Below are 24,369 nucleotides of genomic sequence, written 5' to 3' on the forward strand. Positions count from 1 at the left end.
ATACAAGTTCAGGGTTTTTAAATTATATTGTGGTGACCCACTTCTCTACGCAGTCCAGATACATTTATTGGTGCGAATCATACAAGTTCAGGGTTTTTAATTTATATTGTGGTGACCACTCCTCTACGCAGTCCAGATACATTTATTGGTGCGAATCATACAGTTCAGGGTTTTCAATTTTTATTGTGGTGACCACTCCTCTACGCAGTCCAGGTACATTATTCGGTGCGATTCATACCAGTTGATGGTTTTCTTATTATATTGTGGTGACCACTCCCCTATGCAGTCCAGATACATTTATTGGTGCGAATCATACAAGTTCAGGGTTTTTAATTTATATTGTGGTAACCACTCCTCTACGCAGTCTAGGTACATTTTTTGGTGCGATTCATACCAGTTGATGGTTTTCTTATTATATTGTGGTGACCACTCCTCTACGCAGTCCAGATACATTTATTAGTGCGAATCATACAAGTTCAGGGTTTTTAAATTATATTGTGGTGACCCACTCCTCTACGCAGTCCAGGTACATTTTTTGGTGCGATTCAGACCAGTTGATGGTTTTCTTATTATATTGTGGTGACCACTCCTCTACGCAGTCTAGGTCCATTTTTTGGTGCGATTCATACCAGTTGATGGTTTTCTTATTATATTGTGGTGACCCACTCCTCTACGCAGTCCAGATACATTTATTGGTGTGAATCATACAAGTTTAGGGCTTTTAATTTATATTGTGGTGACCACTCCTCTATGCAGTCCAGATACATTTATTGGTGCGAATCATACAAGTTCAGGGTTTTTAAATTATATTGTGGTGACCACTCCTCTACGCAGTCCAGGTACATTTTTTGGTGCGATTCAGACCAGTTGATGGTTTTCTTATTATATTGTGGTGACCACTCCTCTACGCAGTCCAGATACATTTATTGGTGCGATTCATACAAGTTCAGGGTTTTTAATTTATATTGTGGTGACCACTCCTCTACGCAGTCCAGATACATTTATTGGTGCGAATCATACAAGTTCAGGGTTTTTAAATTATATTGTGGTGACCACTCCTCTACGCAGTCCAGATACATTTATTGGTGCGAATCATACAAGTTCAGGGTTTTTAAATTATATTGTGGTGACCACTCCTCTACGCAGTCCAGGTATATTTTTTGGTGCGATTAAGACCAGTTGATGGTTTTCTTATTATATTGTGGGGACCACTCCACTACGCAGTCCAGAAAGATACCTCGTTGCAACGTTTTGGACTAATAACTATATTGTGAGGTGTTCAGAATACACTGTAAATTAGTGGAAATGCTTGTTATTGAATGTTATTGAGGTTAATAATAGCGTAGGAGTGAAAATAAGCCCAAAAACTTGATTTTTGAACTTTTTATGCTTTTTTAAAAAAAAATCCGAATCCAAAACCTTAAATCCGAACCAAAACCTTTCGGCCGGTGTTTTGCAAAACAAATCCGAACCCAAAACATCACGAAAATCCGAATCCAAAACACAAAACACGAGACACCAAAAGTCGCCGGTGCACATCCCTACTAACAATAAGGGTCAGTGTGCAATGTGGCTAGCAATAAGGGTCATTGTGCAATGTGGCTAGCAATAAGGGTCATTGTGTAGTGTGGCTAGCAATAAGGGTCATTGTGCAATGTGGCTAGCAATAAGGGTCGTTGTGCAGTGTGGCTAGCAATAAGGGTCATTGTGTACTGTGGCTAGCAATAAGGGTCATTGTGTAGTGTAGCTAGCAATAAGGGTCATTGTGCAATGTGGCTAGCAATAAGGGTCATTTTGCAGTGTGGCTAGCAATAAGTGTCATTGTGCAGTGTGGCTAGCAATAAGGGTCATTGCGCAATGTGGCTAGCAATAAGGGTCATTGTGCAGTATGGCTAGCAATAAGGGTCATTGTGCAATGTGGCTAGCAATAAGGATCATTGTGCAGTGTAGCTAGCAATAAGGGTCATTGTGTAGTATGGCTAGCAATAAGGGTCATTGTGTAATGTGACTAGCAATAAGGATCATTGTGCAGTGTAGCTAGCAATAAGGGTCATTGTGCAATGTGGCTAGCAATAAGGGGCATTGTGCAGTGTGGCTAGCAATAAGGGTCATTGTGCAATGTGCCTAGCAATAATGGTCATTGTGCAGTGTGGCTAGCAATAAGGGTCATTGTGTAGTGTGGCTAGCAATAAGGGTCATTGTGCAGTGTGGCTAGCAATGGGAGGTCAGGAAAAAGGGAAGTAATAACGTATTCATCATCATCACCATTTATTTATATAGCGCCACTAATTCTGCAGCGCTGTACAGCAAACTCACTCACATCAGTCCCTGCCCCATTGGGACTTACAGTATAAATTCCCTAACACACACACAGACTAGGGTCAATTTGTTAGCAGCCAATTAACCTACCAGTATGTTTTTGGAGTGTGGGAGGAAACCTGAGCACCCAGAGGAAACCCACACAAATATGGGGAGAACACCGACTCCTCACATATAAGGCCATGGTCGGGAATTGAACTCATGACCTCAGTGCTGTAAGGCAGAAGTGCTAACCACTTAGCCACAGTACTGCTCTGTCATTTGCTCATTACAAGGTGAAATAGTTGGTGGAACAATCAGTTACAGCTGGCTAATCCCAGTGCTATGGTATGTTTATAGCATAACACATGCTATAATATAGCATAAATAAATGACGGTCCCCAGCAACTCTTGCTCCACGTTGGCAATCAGTGAGTATATCATGGGGAGAGGGGGTGGATATCTGCTATTCCCTATCCAAATTAAATTAGAGGTCTGCTATAAAAGAGTCTACAGAGATTGGAGGTCTGCTGTACTCTAGCTATCAGAGGATAGAGGTCTACTATACTCTAGCCATCAGAGGATGAAGGTCTACTATAGTCTAGCCATCAGATGTTGTAGGTCTACTCTAGCCAACAGAGGTAGAGGTCTATTATACTCTAAAAACCAGAGGTTGGAGGTCCGCAATAGAATAGCCAACAGAGGTTGGAGGTCTACTATACTCTAACCATCGGATGTTGGAGGCCTGCTCTACGCTAGCCAACAGAGGTTGGAGGACCACTATTGATGAGTTCCCAGACTGGAGGTTTGCTTTATATAATAGCCACGTGAGTCACCATATTTATGTGTCTGCTTCACTTGCTTGAAACACATCTTTTCTGATTTTCTCGTATATTCTGCATTTTTTTAAAATTGAAAGATGAAATAGCATTGCTTACAAATTAATTATACCAACTTTTGTAATGGACATGATACCATCATTAAGTGCCAATGATAATGAAAAATGTAATATATTTGTGTTTCAGAGTCTTGTTGTGTTTATAGTCAATTGCAGATTGAACAGCCGTTATCCCAAATCATTTACTTGCACCACACCAGATAGTTATCTTGAAAACCATTTCCTTAATTGTATTCCTAGTTGTTAATTAGATTAAGATGGCTAAAGATAAGCTGATGTATTTTTAGAGAACTGATTCTCCATCTATATTTAGGAGTCATTCTGTCTTTTCTTTATTAACCCTTTTTTGTTCCTCCATGATTTGTGTGCTCATAATAACTTATTTATTTAATATTCAGACCTGTATCCAGGGGAAGGCTGGGCCGGGGGGCAGGGGGTATCTGCCCCCCAGGCTGGTCCCAAAGTGGACTGCCTTGTTCTGGGTCACTGGGCCACCTGCATTTTTTTTCCTTTAAAAGTGGAGTCTTGCTCCCTGGGCTAAAATTTGCCAGCCCTCCCCTGCCTGTATCGCTTTGTTTTTAAGATATTTTAAACCCAGAGAATATTTTGATAACCAAGCAGGGCATCCCAAAACCTTACCGCAAAGTTTAAACTTGGACAGGTAATACCGCTAATACAGAGCAGGGTATTAAGCAGTTTCTGTATTTATAAATGGTAATTCAATTCATGTATCTTATGTTTTTAGAATCATCAGATGAAATGAAGGTCAGAAGTCAGAGTACAGAACCTTTACCAAAGTTGGAAAACAAAGAGCGACCTGGTCACCATTCATCACCATCCTCCAGAGAACCGATCAAATCTCAGGAATGGGATGGATCTTCGGGCCCAACACATGTTTCCAGTAGACTTGGAAGATCGTCTGTAAGCCCAACCATGCTAGCAGGAAACAATAGCTCAGGTAAGGAAGAAATACACAGGTATCTGTAGGATTGTTTCAAAGGGAGAACAGGCATTTTATTATTTTCAAGTACGTGGATGACTTTAAAATTATAAGTCTTATTATGATATCTGGGTAAATGGATTCACATGATAGTGTCGGATTAAAGCCTTTTGTGTCTATTTTATGGATCACTTAAAAATATTTAGCATGGTGCAATGATCCATTATATGCTCACTCAGCATTCAATGCTAGATTGCTAATATAAACGAAGCTTGGTAGGAATAAAAGTGATACAGAATTGTTTAGTATCATCTTCATCTTACACAGTTTACTGTCCGTCCTTGTACATCCACTAGAAGATACATAGCTGAAGTGGCACTATTCAGTTGTATGAAGATTTAGAACAGAAGTTCTAAACACATTGTACACCACAAAAGAATAAATACTGCATAGCTATTCATACAGGACATGCAGATTATAGAGGACATGTCACATATTTTGGACTTATTCACAATAATATTTTGGAATTTTATAACTTAAAAAAATATTTATCTTGCTCCCCGTCAATTTCCCTGAAGATTTTCTGAGCACCTATTATGCAAAAGGTAAAACTGGGTCACCGTCTGCCTTTCCAGCACCACCTCCTGTCAGTCACCTAACCCGAGCTCCGCAGCAGTAACTCGCACTAGAAGCTGTAGCATGCAGGAGGGAAGTAGTGCTGGAAAATAAGCTGTGCCTTCATCATTATCATCAGCAGCAGCAGTAGTGATTTATATAGCGCCAGTAGTTCCCTATCCCTGTACAGATAACTTACATCAGTCCCTGTCCCATAGGAGCTTACAGTTGCCTTGCTGCAATTCTCAGGGGTATATTTACTAAACTGCGGGTTTGAAAAAGTGGAGATGTTGTCTATAGCAACCAATCAGAGTCTGGTTATCATTTATTTAGTACATTCTACAAAATGACAGCTAGAATCTGATTGGCAGCTAGAGGCATCATCTCCACTTTTTCAAACCCGCAGTTTAGTAAATCTAGCCCTTACTCTCTTACACATATATATTCTGTAAACATGAATTAATATTCTATAAAATTATACAATTGTATTGCATTAGCAATGGATTTAAATGACATTAAACTTTATCAAGCCAAACAGCACCTGGCAGTGGGATCTGTATTGTATGCATATCACTAGACCATCACCCATTAAAATATCTCCCTTGCTATTAACTGCAATACCTTTTGCACAAACCACTAAACCCCCCACATTACACTGTGTCTGTTCTACATTAAAACCCAAACCCAGTGCTCAGGGCTCCCTAGCAGTGCAGATTTTCCAGGTGACAAGGGAGATAATTAGTACCACCTGTGGATCTGTTACAATGTATCAGTCAGTAATAATACACCTGTGCTCCAGCAAGGAGATATGGAAAACATACAAGGGGGCCATGAGGAATGGATTTGGGATACCCTGCCTTAAACAAACTACTAAATCCTTATATTATATTGAGACTCCCATTCTCTACATGAGAAATGCTAAAGTTAAATGTCACTGTGGATGATATTAAATGGATAAAACTTAGTAGGGCCAAGTTAGACTTATGGAGAAATAGATACTGTATTGGAACAAATACTGTTTCTTCAAGGATTATTAATCTTCATATAATGACTCCATTTGTAACTTATATTATTGCAATGTAGCCCACATTTCAGATAAAAAGACAGAAAACAAAACCAATAGAAAAATAAAGTAAGGTCACCCTTAATGTAAACTTACATAGCATTTAGTAGAACAAATGAAAATGCTGTGGGCCACATTTCATTGAATTGCTTAAAATGCAGAGATTTGTGAAGCCTGGTCTGCAATAATAATCTCAAAAAACACCACTAAGCCCAAAAAATGATATTGTGTCAAGTATTCTCCACCCTAAGATTCCAAAAAGCCCAGCTACACTCCTTGCCTTACATCATGGCATTGCCTACAGTAATATATTTACAGCAGTAACCCAAACGTTACACTGTATACCCTGCTATTGCACTTACACAGACCACTAAAGCTTCACATTACACTGTATCTCTACACTGAGATCAATATGTGGTGATGTTTGTTTGTAATAAGGTAGTGTTTATTAAACCAAAGTCTCCACTGCTACCCTCCACATTAATGGAGCTTTCCACCTTCAGTAATCTCAATCATTCACTTTCAGACCACATGTATTATTACAGAAATAGTTGACAATTTAATCTGGCTTCCTCCTGTATAGTAGAAATCTGCCTGATTGAGTTGTTTATCTCTGTTGCCCCGGGTTATTATACAATGGTCCTGCTATGTACTTTAAAACCATTTTCTAGTGATTGCATCATAGCACTCAAGTGTAGGATATACATAGCATGTTCCCTAACCACTAACCAATTGGAGTGGGCATTGCTCTTTGCTCATGTTTGTGAACCTGTGCAATGCATCCTGGAAGTTGTAGTTCTGGGTCACAGCCCCAACTCCACACATTAAAACCTCTTCAAATTAGACTCTGCCACCCAGTCTCTGCACCAATGTCACTATAACTAGTTATATTACACAGACAGAGATTACACTACATCCCCCGTTTCCCAACCTCTGCTTTTCATAAACAAATCTATCCATATCAAACTTATACCTGTGCTGCTTCAGCCACTGCACAGCACCCCGTTCACAATCAGTGACGCCACAATAACTGCCCTGGTTCTTACAAATATGTCATGAAATATTCACAATACTTGAGTTTAGCTGCCGTACTCCCACCCCCATGTACACATCTAATTCCACCTTTATCTGCCAAATTGCCAAAATATGTAAAACTAATTATAGCATTTACAGTACTTGTGTTTATATACATCACACATGTACATCCCAAATGTGTGGCAAATAGTGATTTTCTTCAGAAATTGATCTATTGAATATAAACTTTTTATATTAAAAATGCGCTTGAGTTTGCATCCGATATGCAAAATGAAGACTTTTCTCTCCTGAAATAGTTATCCAGGGCAGAGCAGGTACAGCTAAGCATGTCATGTGTGGCACTGTCTATGTGCGTCTGGTACTACAGTACATAGGGTGACATTTTATTGTATTTAAATATATTATAATCCTTTTACATTTTACAAACTCTTCCTTGAAAAATATTAACTTAGAATGTCAGAATATGATGCGTTATAGATAAAAATGAGGAAGTGTACTGTACAGATAGGTAAATTGTGATGGAATGTGTGTTGTGAAAGGGCTGGATAGGTAATGTGGCCGTTCATGTTAGTTTCACTACACTTTCCCCTTTTACAACTGTTTGAAATTTTATTATACTTCCTAGTAGATTTAAAGACTCAGGGGTATATTTACTAAACTGAGGGTTTGAAAAAGTGGAGATGTTGCCTATAGCAACCAATCAGTTTTTAGCTATCAATTTTTTTGTACATTCTACAAAATGACAGCTGGAATCTGAGTGGTTGCTATAGGCAACATCTCCACATTTTCAAACCCGCTGTTTAGTAAATATACCCCCCAGTCTCTTAGCAATCTGAAAAATAACAGCAACCTCCCACCTATTGAAATATAAGGCTTAGAAGGTCAACATTCTATTTTCACAGTTTTAAGTTTATATAGTTATGTCTACAGATTGCTCTATTTCACCCATTGTCCAAACACAAATTATGCACATCTACAAAGCAGCCATCATCATGCACAGATATGCATCTTAAGAAGTTATGTGCAATTATGGCCAAAAGCGGAAGAGTAATTATTTTCACAGTGCTGTACGTAAATGTATTCCAGAGCCTTTTTTTTTTTTTTCTTGTGACTGCATATTGCAGACAGGTAGACAAAAGCATATATTATTTGTTGCTCTTCATATATATTAATTCTGTTTCCAGTTCTAGAGTTAAACGTGAAGGATGTTTGGTCATCTGGTACCCCTATAATGCAAGTTGATTTAAGATGCCAATTAAAAATAAAACACAAATTATTTCTAAATAAACAAATCACAATCTCCTGTATAGAGTACAATTATAACAATATGAAACTTGGGGACCCCGTCTAAGCTATTGGGTAATAGCAAATACCCTGTTTGCCTGGTCCTGTCGGTGTAAATGCTCATACAGACCATATTATATTAGGTTGTAATTATAAACTGCAGGCAGCACTGACAAAAGCATTTTTTTCAAAATATGTTGAATATAAATCTTGTACAATGTATCAAATGTAGCAATGTAGTAGGCTGTGTATATATAGCAACGACCTGCTGTTTCCATTCAGACTTATGTGCCTCTATAACTAAGTCTAATTTCATGTATGATGGTTTATTTTGCAGAAATGAAAATAAGCTGCAAATTAGGTCGATCTGCTTCCACTTCAGGTGTGCCTCCTCCTTCAGTAACTCCCCTCAGGCAAGCCAATGAGCAACAACAGAGCCAGGTACCACCGTTACCCAGTAGTGAATGACGTCATGTGATTCAACATGCCAAATACTTTCCACTTCTCTGTCTGTCATCTGTTGCCGTCAGCTCTGTGTGTTTGTCCTCGTATGGTCCACTCTGTGTCTGCCATTAGTCAACAAAGTCATCCGCCGCTGGGCTCACGGAGGAGCTTTGTCTTTCTCGTTTTTAAAATTCTATGTTGACCCAGATTTTTCTCATTCTGTAATTTTATTGTAACATTTTACTATTTGTACTTTATTTTATTTTTTTACACTTTGTGTACATTTTTACTGTCAAAACAATTTATTGGCGTTTGATAAATTTCACAGCCTTGTTTCTGTGTAGAGATGAACGTTTTGTCTACGAATGCATTGTCAATGATTTGTACATACATTTTAACATTCTCCCTTCTGTATTGTAATATATGTGACAGGTTTTTTTGGCATTTACAGTACTTTGGTCTTGGTGCATGTTTGTAATACACTGTGAAGTGTCACTTTCTATACAAAATACTTGCACAGCCATCGTTGTCATCTAGATATGGCAGCTACACAATATTCAACCCCATGGCATTTAAAAGATAAGTAAATAAAAATAAAAGATTGTTTATCATGTATATTGTACAGTAGCCATTATCTCCTTTGTTTGCCAGAGCTCTGTCAATTGTGTGGAATTGCAGAACTCAAGGCAGATAGCGGGCTATACTGGGCCCATTCTATTGCCAAAAACAATAAAGATGACATGTAAGTGTTTGTGCATGAAATTCCATACGTATATTATCATCTTGAAAAAGAAATCAAATAAAGGCAGCATCTAAATACTTTATCACACTTGTGTTGTGCTGATATCTTGTTCCTTTTAGTGCATGATTTTGTGTGTCACTGTTATGTTTTTTTTACCAAACTAACTACGAAAGTTAGTAGCTGGTAAAATGTAATCATTAAATGTGTTGTTTTGTCTTTCACTATCAACATGGTTCTAAAACATCAATGTGCCCGTGCTTGGTACTTTTTAATGTCCTCAATGTTATTGAAGAAGCAAGGTATGAATAATACTTGATTAATGTAAAGGAAATATAATCTTGGCCCCAGTGCAATATATGAGCTGGCATGGCATCTGGACAAGTGTAAGGATCAGAGTGCCTTATTTAGTAGATATTAGAGACTGTCTAGTTTTCCGGTTTTAGAAAGCTTTGTGTGCTGGGGCTTGTACAGTCACAAAGATAGGGAAACAGCCATGCTGCCCTAAGCCTGTATAGCATATTGGGTTATATTTGGATTCCACAATGTGTCCTATTAAAACTAAAGGATGAGACCTGGGGGTAAATGTATCAAGCTGAGAGTTTTCCGGTGGGTTTGAAAAACCAATCAGATTCTAGCTATCATTTATTTAGTGCATTCTACAAAATGACAGCTAGAATCTGATTGGTTGCTATAGGCAACATCTCCACTTTTCAAACCTGCCGGAAAACTCTCAGATTGATTTCATTTACCCCCTGATATCTGCCAGCTTGGTGCAAAAATCCATTAGAATAGAAATGGGCAACACCCATCTACGGCCGAAGGAACACCGCTAACAATGTACCTTCTCCACCTCGTTATCTCATCAGAATAATCTTGCACCACAAAATTTAAATCTTGTTTCTTTTGCAAAATTAGGTGTAATTTTCTGTCAACTCTGCCAAACTCCTCCCATCAGCTGCTACAATCTGCTCTGCAAATATCATCATCTTGCTCCATAAATGTATGCCCTTTGATGGAAATCTAGGTGGACTTAAGCAAATCGAGGTGCATTGAATTTTACACTTCGTAAATGAGGCCCAGAGAATTCATGATTTATGACATGTTTAGTAAAGTAAAATAAATACTTGTATGCTAAATTATTTAATAGTGAGTAGGAGAAAGGCAGATTCTGTGATCTCCAAGAATCTCTAGGTAGGGGACTGGATTATCTGTGTTTACCAGATAAACACTTGCTGTATTTTCAGCATTGATAATAAAGCTTTTATATAGTTGAAGAAAACACTGTGATTTACTAATGTTGGGAAAACATAAAGTTCTTAAGGTATCTTAAAAGAGAATGATCGTTAAAATATTTTGGCCAGATTTTCCGACCAGATATCTCAAATCTGATCATTTGATTGGTTTGGGCTGCTTGTTTACAATGCATACAGTAATGGCCAAAGTTTTGAGAATGATACAAATGTTATTTTTCACAAAGTCTGCTGCCTCACTTTTTATGATGGCACTTTGCATATACTGCAGGATGTCATGAAGACTGATCAGATGAATTGCAATTAATTTGAAAGTCCCTCTTTGCCATGACAATGAACTTTATCCCACAAACAACATTTTCACTGCATTTCAGCCCTGCCACAAAATGCAACGTCTTTCATTAGAAATATCACTGACTGGTATTGGTATTGGTGCTACTAAACTGGGAGGCGCAGAGTCTATTGCACCACCGGTGTTCACCAGGGACCCCCGCAAGGAGGTATGGGCTTTGCTGCGTGTGATGCGCAGGTCGCGGTTCTCCCAGATAGTTACCAGTGCAATGAATGGAGAGCAGTCAGACAGCCGGAGTCGAAACCAGAGAAGCACAGTACCATGGAGAGAAGACAAAGAGTAATCAGGAACAGTCCAAGGGTCAATACCAGTGCGGGCAGCGAAGTACAAAGGAAATCCGGAAGAATAGTCAGGCAGGCCAAGGAATCAAAACACAGGAGACAATCTAGAAACAGGGTAAACGCTGGAGCAGGGAATTAACCAATACTCTGGCACCCTAATGGTGCCAAAGTGAGGTTTATATAGTGGCAAACAGGAAGACAGTGGTGGGAGGATTTCTGGCGATCAGTCTCAGCTGATTGCTGGGTAACGTCTATGTTGCCTAGCAACAAATCGCCGCATCGTGCATGCGTGAGCGCCGCGATCATGTGACCGCGTCCCGTTGGCAACGGGATGAGAGCTGCGGGCAGAGGGCGTCCGTCTACGGCAACCATAGGCGGTGCGGAGACGGTGCCTGACACAAAAGGACCAGCTGACATCAGGTCATTGATTTTCTCGTTAACACAGGTGAGAGTGCTGATGAGAACAAGGCTGGAGATCACTCTGTCATTCTGATTGAGTTAGAATAACAGACTGGAAGCTTGAAATGGAGGGGGGTGCTTGAAATTTATTGTTCTTCCTCTGTTAACTTGGTTACCTGCAAGTAAACATGTGCAGTCATCATTGCTTTGCACAAAAAGACTTCACAGGCAAGGATATTGCTGCTAGTAAGATTGCACCTAAATCAACCATTTATCGGATCATCAAGACTTTCAAGGAGAGAATTTCAATAGTTGTGAAGAAGGCTTCAGGGCGCCAAAGAACATCCAGCAAGCGCCAGGACCGCCTCCCATCACCACCAGTGCAGAGTTTACTCAGGAATGGCAGCAGGCAGGTGTGAGTGCATCTGCATGCACAGTGAGGCAAAGACTTTTGGAGCGTGGCCTGGTGTCAAGAAGGTCAGTAAAGAAGCCACTTTTCTCCAGGAAAAACAGCAGAGACAGACTTATAGTCTGCAAAAGGTACAGGGATTGGACTGCTGAGGACTGGGGTAAAGTCATTTTCTCTGATGAATCCCCTTTCAGATTGTTTGGAGCAGCTGGAAAAATGATTGCCTGGAGAAGGAAAGGTGAGCGCTACCATCAGTCCTGTGTCATGCCAACAGTAAAGCATCCTGAGACCATTCATGTGTGGGGCTGCTTCTCAGCCAAGGGAGTGGGCTCACTCACAATGTTGCCTAAGAACACAGCCATGAATAAAGAATGGTATCAAAACATCCTCCAAGAGCAACTTCTCCCAACCATCCAAGACCAGGTTGGTGATGAACAATGCCTTTTCCAGCATGATGGAGCACCTTACCATAAGGCAAAAGTGATAACTAAGTGGCTTGGGGATCAAAACATTGAAATTTTGGGTCCATGGCCTGGAAACTCCCCAGACCTTAATCCCATTGAGAACTTGTGGTCAATCCTCAAGAGGCGGTTAGACAAACAAAACCCATAAATTCTGAGCATTGATTAGGCAAGAATGGGGAGCCATCAGTCAGTATGTGGCCCAGAAGTTGATTGACAACATATCAGGGCGAATTGCATAGGTTTTCTAAAAGAGAGGTCAACACTGCAAATATTGACTCTTTGCATACACTTAATGTAATTGTCAATAAAAGCCTTTGACACTTATGAAAGGCTTGTAATTTTACTTCAGTATACCATAGCTGCATCTACCAAAAAGGTCTAAAAACACTGAAGCAGTAAATTTTGAGAAAACCAATACTTGTGTCATTCTCAAAACTTTTGGGCATGACTGTACACACAGGGATGTGGGGCTGGTTTGACTAACCATTGCCTTGCTTCATCTGCATGTCCCCTTAAATGTTTGGTTACAGAAGTAACAACCATAAGCTCACAGCTGCAAGCAATACAAAAATGTACTAATCACAAGCTAAAGTGAAGGTAAATTAAATAATGCAATGAATACAATTGAAACAATGTGTATTTTTTCAAGGGAATGAATGCAAAATTCAATTACATTTTATTTGGCACAACACTAAGGGGGGAATTCAATTCCCCCTGAAGTACCGCCATGCTAAAGATATTACCGTTATTATGATAATATTAACACGGCTTTCTGAGCTGTGAGCAAAAAGCCGGTGTTAAAACTACCGTAATAACGGTAATAAGTCATTTCTATGATAAATACATTTTGCACTGATTGAATATTTAAAAGAAATGTGGTATATACATAAGTAAAGGAAGTATAAACAACTACAATGCAGAATAGGTAGGTCAGTTTATTTATCAGTAGGTATGGAAGAAATTCTGCATGGCAGAGTCCAAGCAGCATCTTCTGAATGTGTGTCTGAGAAAACCAAGGTGCTCAAGGCTGCAGACAAAACATTTCTGCCTTTTTCTGCAACATTTAAACTTACTGTTGCATGGTTCCAATTTAACTTCACATACAGCAAGTATGATAGGTACTATGCATTCATAAGTACACGTGGAGCTTGATAATAGCACTGCCACAAATAGTATTACTTTGCTCACATATAAATGACACAATAGTTTATCAGTTGAGTCCAAATTACACCTTTGTTCAAAAAGTTTTCTTAAGTGCTAAATAATTCTTACTATAAACCATTACTCTTTAATTATTCTTTAAAATAATGTTATTGACCCTCAATGGTGAAGATGGTTGGAGCTCTCTACTAGATGAAATAAAACTGGGATCATCAACCCTAGCGGTCAAAGTAAGGTCCTAATTTTTAGGAACAGCACTTACCAAACCAATATATATCCTAAATAATTTGATCAGTATATATCAGTGTTATATTTAAACAACAAGTATTTCAGACAGTTTTAACAAACAAATATCCGGACTTAGATTTTAAATTGATATAATTAATATCACTGTTATTTGTTTTCAATGAGGTTTATGAGTAGAAATACGTAAAACATTGATGGTCTTTCTATATTGTTCCTGCTAACTTTCATCTGCATTGTAGTGAGTTAAACTGCATCTCCCATAATCCTCGCCGCACTGCTGCCAATGGTTTCATGACAGTAAAAAGTATAAAGCCATGGTGAATTCTGGGTATAGTCAGGGTATATGAAAGTTTAATAAAAGAAGGGCTTCATAGGTGCACAAATGCTCTAAATCTTGAAAGGAGTATGGAACACTTAAGACGTAACTTTTATTACTGACATATCAGCGAAATATAAAATAAAATGAACAAAGTTAAAACGTGATGTGTACTTAAAAGTTCGCTGGATGCTCCACTTCATCCCATTAGTCAATAATTACTTCCTTATACTGGATCCTATTAGTGTGTATAACAATATAAATTTGCCCGATGGATCAATTATCTCACCACATCTGGTTTTGATAATATAAGTAAATGATCAAAGGGTATAATCAAAAGTCTCTATAATTAGCCATTGGTTAATAAACTTCCCTCCTGGCTGACTAGATATTGCCCTAAGCTGTCTAGCTGTCAAGGGATCTATGAGGCAAGGTAATCTAGCAGGTAATTTTCGCTGATCTATATAAGGTGTATTGCTAGCTACCTAATGTAATCTCCATCTAACTTTGGGTCTAATAGGAGCATTAAAAAGGATCTGAGGATTTGTAAATAGGTAGTGAAGGGCATCCAGCGAAACGCCAGGGTATAGTCAGGGTATAGTCAGGAGATCACAGGTCTGTATATGATAAGATGGTCATGTGTCTTTTACACAGGTTCCCTTTCTCACTCCTTCTACAATCAAAGCGAGGTTTCCTAATGAGCTACACTGCTGTTTTACTGTTCGTATTCTTATAAAATCCTCTGTCTATTTTACCAAGACTAGAAATTATGTTAACCACATAATGTTTGTGTTTATTTCAATTATATTGTGGTTACATTTATTGCATTGTATCAGTTGCCAAAACGGCTTTATTAAATTGCTCATCAATGCGAAAATAGTTTTTACAAAACGCAAATAAAAGTGTTTCTTCACACTGCTCAGGGTAACATCAGAATAGAATGTTGAATGCAACAGAGTATTTCGGCTCAGCCAGCTCTTGCTCATCTAAATGTAGGTAAGTCTGAGGGGGCCGGCTAGGCCAACATGTAATTTTAGTATTAAAACGTTAACAGCAGTACAGACTAATCACGTAACACTTCCTTCAAAATTGTTTTGGGAATACTGTGCTGTCTGGCACACCTATATAATAGATTAATGTCATAAATCCATTTTTTTGCTGTCAAACATTATCGTTACTCCGCTGTGTATCACTAGTTTTAGCGGCAGGAAAAAAATTAGCTTAAAACCAGATCATTAGAATGTTACCAGCAGCACAAAGTATTTCATGTGATGTGTGTCCTGATCTTGTCTTGAGTGTGAGGAGAGGAGTGTAGGCAAGCAGGAAGCCACAGACTAAGAGTTGGATAGTGGCAGTATCAGGGTCCACCAACAACATAGTGATGTACAACTTCTTTGTAACTAGTGCAGGACGATGGTGATGTCAAATGCAAATCCTATATGAAACAAATTTCATACATCCAACGAGCTATTTATCTCTGAAATAAGATATTATAGTATATAAGTATTTCCCTGTGGGATTACTCATTTTCTTGACAGAAATCCGTACTAAACATTTGTTTCACAACTATACTCTGCACTGCACATTGTAAGCGTATAATGTACAATCTGGCAGTTACAACAGAGTGATACTGACTGCATGGCGTGCCTGATGGAACAGTCCATAGACTTTAAATGATTGCCCCTGACAACCATTACACAATATAGGAGATCAGGCATCCTTTAGATATACTCTCAATGAAACAGCATGTTGGTAAACTACACTACCAGGGCTTTCTATAATGATAAACTCATCACCGGGTTTAGGCATTTTTGACAAACAACAAATGATCATTTTTAGAAAGGTGGATTTATAGTGTAAAGTGTGACATTGTCTATTAGACCCTGTATTCACTTATCCATCCCATCTACACACTGAGTACGAGTAAATCAGATAAATGTACAATGTATCCTATTCATGTACTCCTGCACAACATCTATTACCACACTCAGTAATGCCAATGCATGACCTGCATATGTGAATAAATGACCTCAGGAAGATGAAGGGATTTGTAGTAAATATGTATCTGCACTATGAGTAATAAAGAGCATGAGGCAAGTCAGAGAGGATGAAGGGTAGGGGGCATTGAATGGTATGTACTCGTCACGTGACATGTTGTTTTCACTTTGACTTTCTCACACTGTTTGAGACAACTAGATGCAATTTACATCCAACGTTTAGCTCCTCACTTGTTAAACTATAAATCCCTGCTGCTGGTTTGCAGAGCATGTTGGGAATTATTATTCAATGAACACATGTTGGATAGCTGCTTAACTACAGCAGCGAAATGCCCTTATCTCTGATAGCATTCTCATGAATATTGGTTCAGTCTTCCAAGTGACTCCCTCCACTGCGTCTTAAGGACAGATGCACTTTAACAACAAATATAGAGAAACGGATTACCTACTGTACATGACAAATACATGCCTCTTACTTGTAAGACTGCCATGGTACCTGTATATAATAAACCTCTCTAGTGTTTAAGAATCTATAAGGATCTCTTTAGTATGATGAAGCAGTTATGCTCATTATGGTATTTCAGGATAAATAAACATCAACACTCAATAAGAAAGCAGACAAAATAGCACAGATGATGTCAGGTTTGGAAAATATGTAATACACAGGTCACACTTGTAATTGAAGCCATAGGATTGGTGTAGTAGTATATTGAGTAGGTTAAATGGCATTGCATAATAATTTGCCTATGTGATCCTTTATTTCTGACAAAATGCTTCAATCACTTTGCTATAGAGGATACGGACATCAGGTCGGTGTGAGTTTTTACTATATAATTTTATTTTATTAAAGAAAATGGTTTTCGCTAAAGCGTTTATATGACCATGGTGACATCTGAGCTTTTAATAACACATTTAGAGGTTATTATTTAGTATTGTATAAGTAAGTTATTGCATTGCCTTCTAAAGCATGTAAATTGACATTTCATAATTTTACAATACACGTATTGAAAGTTCAGCATGCATTCTTCACCACAGGGATAAATGTACCTTTATACAACCAATAATGGTGCAGATATGCCTTTGACATTCCATATAGTAAGAAGTTTGAAGCAGCAGTCTCTAAGATTCACCTATGTTTGTGAATCTAAGCTACATACTGTTATATAAACACATATATAATATGTACAAATAGCTCTTCTCATATAGAATGGATTATTTTTTATACTTTATTAACTGGCATAACTAAAATTCTCAGTTACTCAGTGTAACAATGATATATTCTCCTTCCTGAGTAGTATTTATATTACAGTGTAGATTCCAGGCTTATTTACATGTAAGATCTTTGACACTAGTCACTTTACACAGTATCTATGCATAGTATATAATGCTTGTATTCTACATTTTCCTGTATAATACAATCCATGTAATATTGGGCATCTTTTGGCAACAATTGATTATATTTGTATCTAAGAGCATTGGGTGTTTTTGTCTTTAAATATTTTTTTTTTAGTGTATACTGGCCGGAAGTCTAGTTGACCTGTTGGTCATTAAACATGTAGCCGCATTCTCCGACACTATGGGGGAAGGCTCTCTGCGGTGATGTAACATCACTGATTTTAACTTGCACCCCAGAGAGGTGGCCAAGAAAATCGGTGATGTTTGAGCATGGTAGGAGACGGAAATGAGTCCTATGAGTGATAAGAAGAAAATTGCAAACTTGTACCAGTGCCAAAGTGGATATGGTGTAAGGTGGTTCTGGGGGTCCAAAGCTTCTTGGCAGCCATCACTGAACATTAACTGTTAATGACAGCCTGGGAGTCCAGTGTTGGGGCCAGAAATAAAAAAATGTAATCTGGCCCTATGTTTCTCTGGTTGCCACAAAGATTGGTAATAATACTGCTCTCCACTAGTTAAATTCAGCATCCTCAGAAGCAAAGAGGGACAGGTATGTATCAGTTTCAGTCCCATTCTTCTATACCTGAACAACATGGTATGTAAATGCTTCTCATGTGGCTTCATGTACTCAGTATTAAAAGTTGTATGTCAACAGCATAACACTGAATCATATTTTGCTTTAAACAAAAACAGAATAGAAACTCATAAGATGTGATAGAACATAAATTCACAAATAATTTCCCATGGTAATAGTTTAAAAAAAATTGAAGTTCTGTACAGTTTTTCTCTATTCTACAGGCAATCAAACATCAAAGAAGCCTATGTTCATGAGCTGTAACTGTCTAGGCTTTTTACCATGGCTTGAGTGCTCCCTAGTGGTAATAGTTTAAAATGCAGACAACATAAGCTGAATAGAACGACAAATTGGAGTACTCATCATTTGTTTTAAAGTAAATAGGGACTAAGTAGCAGCAATTTCCAGTGTGATGAGAACTGTGTAAAGCTGCACTACCATCTAGCAGATACATTTTCTACCCTACCTACCCTATCCAGAGTCCTGAAAGCTGCTTTTTGTAGTCATTTTTCCCAGGCCTCTTAAGATTGTGCCTTGTGATTGGTCCTCCTATTCACCCCTACTCCAACAACATTTTAAAGTGGCAAATGAAATCGATTTGCCCATTAGTGCCATCAAGATATTATGACCTGTGATTGGTCCTCACAATCACACCTCCCCCTGGTTTTTGGACAGGGCTGTGAGAAGAACTCGAGAAGCCCCGAGAAAAGAGGTTGCATTAAGCAGACCCTGGACCTCTTACTAGGGTAGGGAGAAAGTTAGTAAAATGTATTAGTTAGAATGTCAAATATTTTATATCTTGTTCCCATTGTTATTTCTTTAGCTACAGAGTTTCATTATTAAACACTATCTCATGTAACTCTATTTGACAGATGACACCTATGCAGTGGCTTTATGGTGACCACAAAATGATGGACATGATTGAGAAAAAACGTTCTCTGTGCAAAGAAATTAAATCGAGACAAAAAACGGAAAAGGGACTTTGTAAGCAAGAAAGTATGCCTATCCTGCCCAGCTGGAGGAAGAGCAATGGGTCGAAGAAGTACAGCCCCCCTCCCTATGCCAAACAGCAAACTGTCTTCTGGGATACTGCTATATGACACAGGCATAGTCTACAGGATTGTTCACAGGATGATGAGGCTTGAGCTGCACAGGTAGCAATGTTCATTTAAAAGAGCAGCTGCATTTCATGCACAGGGCGCATCCAAGTACTCAATGCCACCGTTCATCTACTGCAAATCAAAGAAGATTGACCTACCTATTTCATGTCAGAAATATTTATCAAGATTTTTTTAAAGGATGTATACAACAATATTTAATGTAAATAATGAATCGGTTTGATTAAAAAGCAAATACATTGTTAGGAAAAAAGAAATTACAATTTACAATTAATTTTGATATTTTGTGTAATGTACTAACTGTAATGTTGGTTTATTTTATGTAATATTTTATTGTTTCATCTGATTGTTGCTTTGGAACTTTTACTGAAGCATGCATATTTCTTTCTATACATCATTTATATTACCTGCTATAATTGCAAATATTCATTGTTTACCGGATGAGAAACAGGAAGGTTATAGATTGAAATATTAATTAGCTTGTTCACTTTCTTATTTTAAATATCATTGTTATAGTGAGAAACAATCTTAAATGGCATACTACCTATATAATGTAATGCTTATTATTCTGCATAGTCCTTGTTGGCTAGATGGCAACTGTCCCGAGTTTTAAGGAACAGTCCCAAGTTTTAAAGATGTGTCCTCATTTTTCATTATTGACCAGCTGTAATGTACACTTCCTATAATTCTGCTTTATGTATGAGGTTTTCACTTTCTGTTCTCATATCTAAGGCCTTTAAGTTAATATTGTTGAATTGAGCATTAGAAATGCAAAAAAAGAAACACCTTATAGACAAGTTATGGATATTGCAATGCTGCAAGGTTCATCCATTCAGTTCTGCTCCCAATGCACCAAAATGCGCCAGCTCAGCAGTATAGCGTCAGTGAAATATAATTTGGAATGTCAAAGACTAGGTTGTAATTTACTGATTTAATACGAATGATCCTGCAGATCACATTGATGTAAGTCCATCACTTTTAGAGGCAAATGTGTTTGCACTGTTGCTGCCACTAGCCACAGAGCTAGGGATTAGTCATCTTGAAGACATACGCTTCTAAGAAACATGACTGTTCCATTGCCAGGTAACTAGGAGACCATAGTTCACTGTGACTAACTAGGCATTACCCAGCCCTGATTTACCTGATAATACAAGGCAGAAGGTCGAGTTCTGATTACAAGTAAATGTATAGACAATAGCACAGATGCAGAAGCTTTAAAATGACTAAATGCTGATTTCACATTCCAAATTTTAATGCAATTATGCTCTAGGCAATGTAAATATATTTTTTTATTATTATTATTATTATTATTATTATTATTATTATTGCTTCATACCTTTATAAAGGTGTATGGCAATGGAGAAGTGTTGTATTCTCAAGTATATCATAATGTTTAAACTTCTATTCCAGTGTGCTGCGGTGTCTTCATATTTAAATTAAAAACTATATAACAATATTATCAAAAGGTCACATATCACTGACATTTTCCACTTTAAATAGTCCCTGTACTAAATCTCCTCCCTTACATTGGTGGGAGGCCCTCCTTTGGGACCCCAACTGTGTGCCCTATTTAGCAAAATAGACAAGACCTCACCTACAGCGCAGACACTCCGTGACACGGAAGATCTAACACAGAATCTCTAATGCTTTCATGTAGAGCTGCTGTACCAGATGTCTTCTACCATGGAGAGAGTCCTGAGCAGTACCGGTGGGGACCAGTACATTTATTGCTATATGCTAAATACTGCAAATTACAATTGCTATTACTACTAAGAACTATTATTGGATAAGGTGATTATTTAATACAAGAGTTATCTAAAACACAAAACCCCTTTCAACAACAAGTTTCCCAACAATTTTACTAGGGTCCTTCTTGGTTGACTGAGCTACAGTTTACAGAATGCCCAAACAACCATTCAAAGTAATAATTTATGACGTGACACTGTACCTTGCATGTCATTATTTCACCCCTGCTAACAGTGCATATCCCATGTTATTATCATCACATTAATAACACTTATAAAATGACAGTGGTTTTGATTTTATAAATAAGTATCTGCCACAACTTACCTGTAATTTACATTTATAGTTAACACCGTTTTAACAGCAATTAATATGAGAGATGTAATGGAAAATAGTTTTTCATCTAAGCTTTCATGCGTTTACATATCTTTAATAAGGACAAATATACTTTCATTTGGGTAAACAATAGTTCTAGCAGTTACAGAAGGAAATCATTGCCATTGTCTCCAATGTACAAAACGTTTTTTAAAAGACAAAAAAGGATATTTTTTTCAAGGTCCAACACTCTGCACATCTGAAAAAAGCATCAGCTGAAACAATGTTGTGACTGTTAATGGAATATGTTGCAAGTGACTCTTCTGGTTGCTACAGTAGGTTGGCCATTTATATAACACCAATGATGGGGTTTTTATATACAGAATCTATAAAAGCTCTAAATTCTAAGATACGCGGCAGTCATAGTTGTAAACGTGCCATAACTAGGAGTAAAACTGGGACAAGAGGCATCAGCAGGGTCAGTTCCTGGCACACTGCTCAGGGCTTGTGGAAGTGGTGGTAGCGGTGTGTGTGTGTGTGTATTTGGGGGGGGGGGGTATGGTTGAAACGTGGCTTGTGGTGCCACTTTATGCGAAGGAAACATGATTTTTCGTGCTTCTACTAGCTCTAGTAGACTCATCTGTATATGAAATAGTCTCCATATTGACCTAGCCTTAAAATTGCATAAATTAAGTCCACCAAAAAAGATTAAATAAACCAAACTAGCATCAAATGGCCTCAATCATCTAGTTTGCACATTACCCCATACAAGATCAGACGATATGCCCTTGCTACATGCTTAGAAGCACAATCACTGCTCGTACACAGTTATTCAAAGTTATGTAAAATACATGAAAGGTTCTGTAACTGAAACTAGTCCATTTGTGTTATGTGAGATACTAAAGCCAGGACTATACCTGTGTCACTAGAGTCTTGTAATGGTATTCTTTCTACAGGACGCAGTAAGTATATTTGCTCTTCATTAACTACAGTAATATATAATGTAGCTGTCACATTATTGTAAGCCTGACTCCTTCTCACACTGCGACTATACTAGTCTGCCTCTTATTTTTTTAACATCTATTTTCCAGTTTATCTTAACTGAGCTAAATTAATGATGGGAAGGATTTTTTAAACCCATAACATAAATTCAGCCAAAGTAACTGTGATAGGACCAAAGACCCTCAATCAAGACCCCTTCTACCCAGTTCATGACGCTCTGCTCTCAGACATCCCATTAACTATTGAAGTGATCTGAATTAATAAATTGATGTTCAAAAAACACCCTTCACTTAAATGAATGAAGCCACCACAGGTAATGTAACAGTACTTTATGAGGTTCCAGAGCACAGCATTTTGTACCTGGTGAAATTGGCCGCATTGGAATGTTTGCAGTAACTTGGACTCCTCTTAGTTAATCACAGTGTTAAAAAATAGATTTAAGTAATTTGCTATTTTTATGACACGTGTCTTATGTAAGACAGATAGCCCAGGTTCATTCAGTCAGGATATCCTTGCTTTGTTCAGGAGCATTGCATATTTCCTGAATGAAATGGTTCAGGTTGATACCTTTGCTTGTATGGCCTTATTAAAGGATGAAAGAGATGTTTTGATGAAGTAGATGTGCAATATAACCAAATGGGGTTGCTCACACATTATTATGAAGCATTTTTAGCATCTCATATTATTTCCATTATATGTGTATGCTTTATGTGATTAATTAACCTGCTATGCCACTATGGGGTTCATTCAGCATTGAACATGCTGTATAGCAATTATTTTTGTCTAAGATGCGTAATTTTATAGTGCATGTACACCAACTTGCATAAGCATATGTCCGTATATAGTTTTTTGTGTATCGTTGGCTTGTGTCTCCTTATGCCTGGGGAGGAGCAGCAGACAGGATTGGGCGAGCATAGTCTGAGTACAGTAATGGCTTGTTCTGGTAATTGTGATACATGTAGATGTGGACGTATCTACAGGTATGCCTTTTAAGAGTGGTATCTCTTGTGGGTACTGGAAGACTGGTGATACACAGTGATACACAGTGATGCGAATGACACTATCTAGCCACATCTGATGGTATGATTGTGTATTGACCCCACCAGCTAATAGTACTTATATATAACATCAAGACCCCTCATCTGTTTGAATTACTTATTTGACATTTCCATTTGGATAATTGCAGGACAAGCAGATTCCCAATGTTTTTTTCAAAGGACTAAACAATAGATAAGGATGTGCTTGCATTTCATTACATATGTGCCTGATTCAACATATAGGCATAAGTATGCCTCAATTGTGTGCATCTCTTCCCTGTGTACATTTGGTATGCAAATGCATCTAATTCTAAATGAGCCCTTTTGTGTTTTAGGCATGGTTTGCATTGCAGTTTGTTCAGATATATGCTGCATGTTTGCAGTTGATACTATGTAATGCTATCATGCCACATGGATAGTTCAGAGGTTTTAATTGGCTATTAGGAAATACAAAACATAATGAATTGAGTGAAAATACTCTGATTATTTCTCATATATTAGAAGAAATGCTAAGAGTTATATTGTAGACATTACTTATGCATATTTTGGGTTCCTGGGCCAGCAGTTTAAGCTGGGCACATATTAAATACATATGCTGCCAGGCTGCATTGCAATGACTTTAGATGCAAGTCTGCATAGTTATAGTTGCATGACTGTGCATTTGGAATAACTGCAATTCAGCTGTGCATTATGTCTATATCATATCTGTCCTATGACTGACCATATTTTCCATAGACCCTATTGAAATCTCAGTGATATTGGTATGTGGGTTCCACTTAATAAAAATAGTGATAAACAATTTATTTTCTGATTTTAAATATGATTTAATGTACACCAATGCTAGGAGAGAAGAATTATGCAGCATAATAAAATGGTTTAAATATAGATTTATATCAACTAGGGTATGACTTTTGAAATTAAATTACATTTAGGCTTATGTATCCCTTATTAATATCATTTGATATTAGATTTGATATTAATATCAAATCTG

The 24,369-nt window shown here is 37.8% G+C and overlaps 1 protein-coding gene across 2 annotated transcripts in view; it reads left to right on the plus strand.

The window, feature by feature from the left end:
• The window catches only part of NYAP2 (neuronal tyrosine-phosphorylated phosphoinositide-3-kinase adaptor 2), a 154,201-nt gene extending 134,728 nt beyond the window's left edge, over positions 1–19,473 (plus strand). For both annotated transcript variants that reach the window (XM_075201948.1, XM_075201949.1), the window contains exons 5-7: positions 3,942–4,154; positions 8,471–8,574; positions 19,036–19,473. In XM_075201948.1, coding sequence (XP_075058049.1) covers positions 3,942–4,154; positions 8,471–8,574; positions 19,036–19,263 — 545 coding nt within the window. In that variant the 3' untranslated portion in view covers positions 19,264–19,473. The remainder of the gene's footprint in view (positions 1–3,941; positions 4,155–8,470; positions 8,575–19,035) is intronic.
• Positions 19,474–24,369: the final 4,896 nt, after the last annotated feature.

The sequence above is a fragment of the Mixophyes fleayi genome, chromosome 3, assembly GCF_038048845.1.
Source record: "Mixophyes fleayi isolate aMixFle1 chromosome 3, aMixFle1.hap1, whole genome shotgun sequence".
Lineage (NCBI taxonomy): Eukaryota > Metazoa > Chordata > Amphibia > Anura > Limnodynastidae > Mixophyes > Mixophyes fleayi.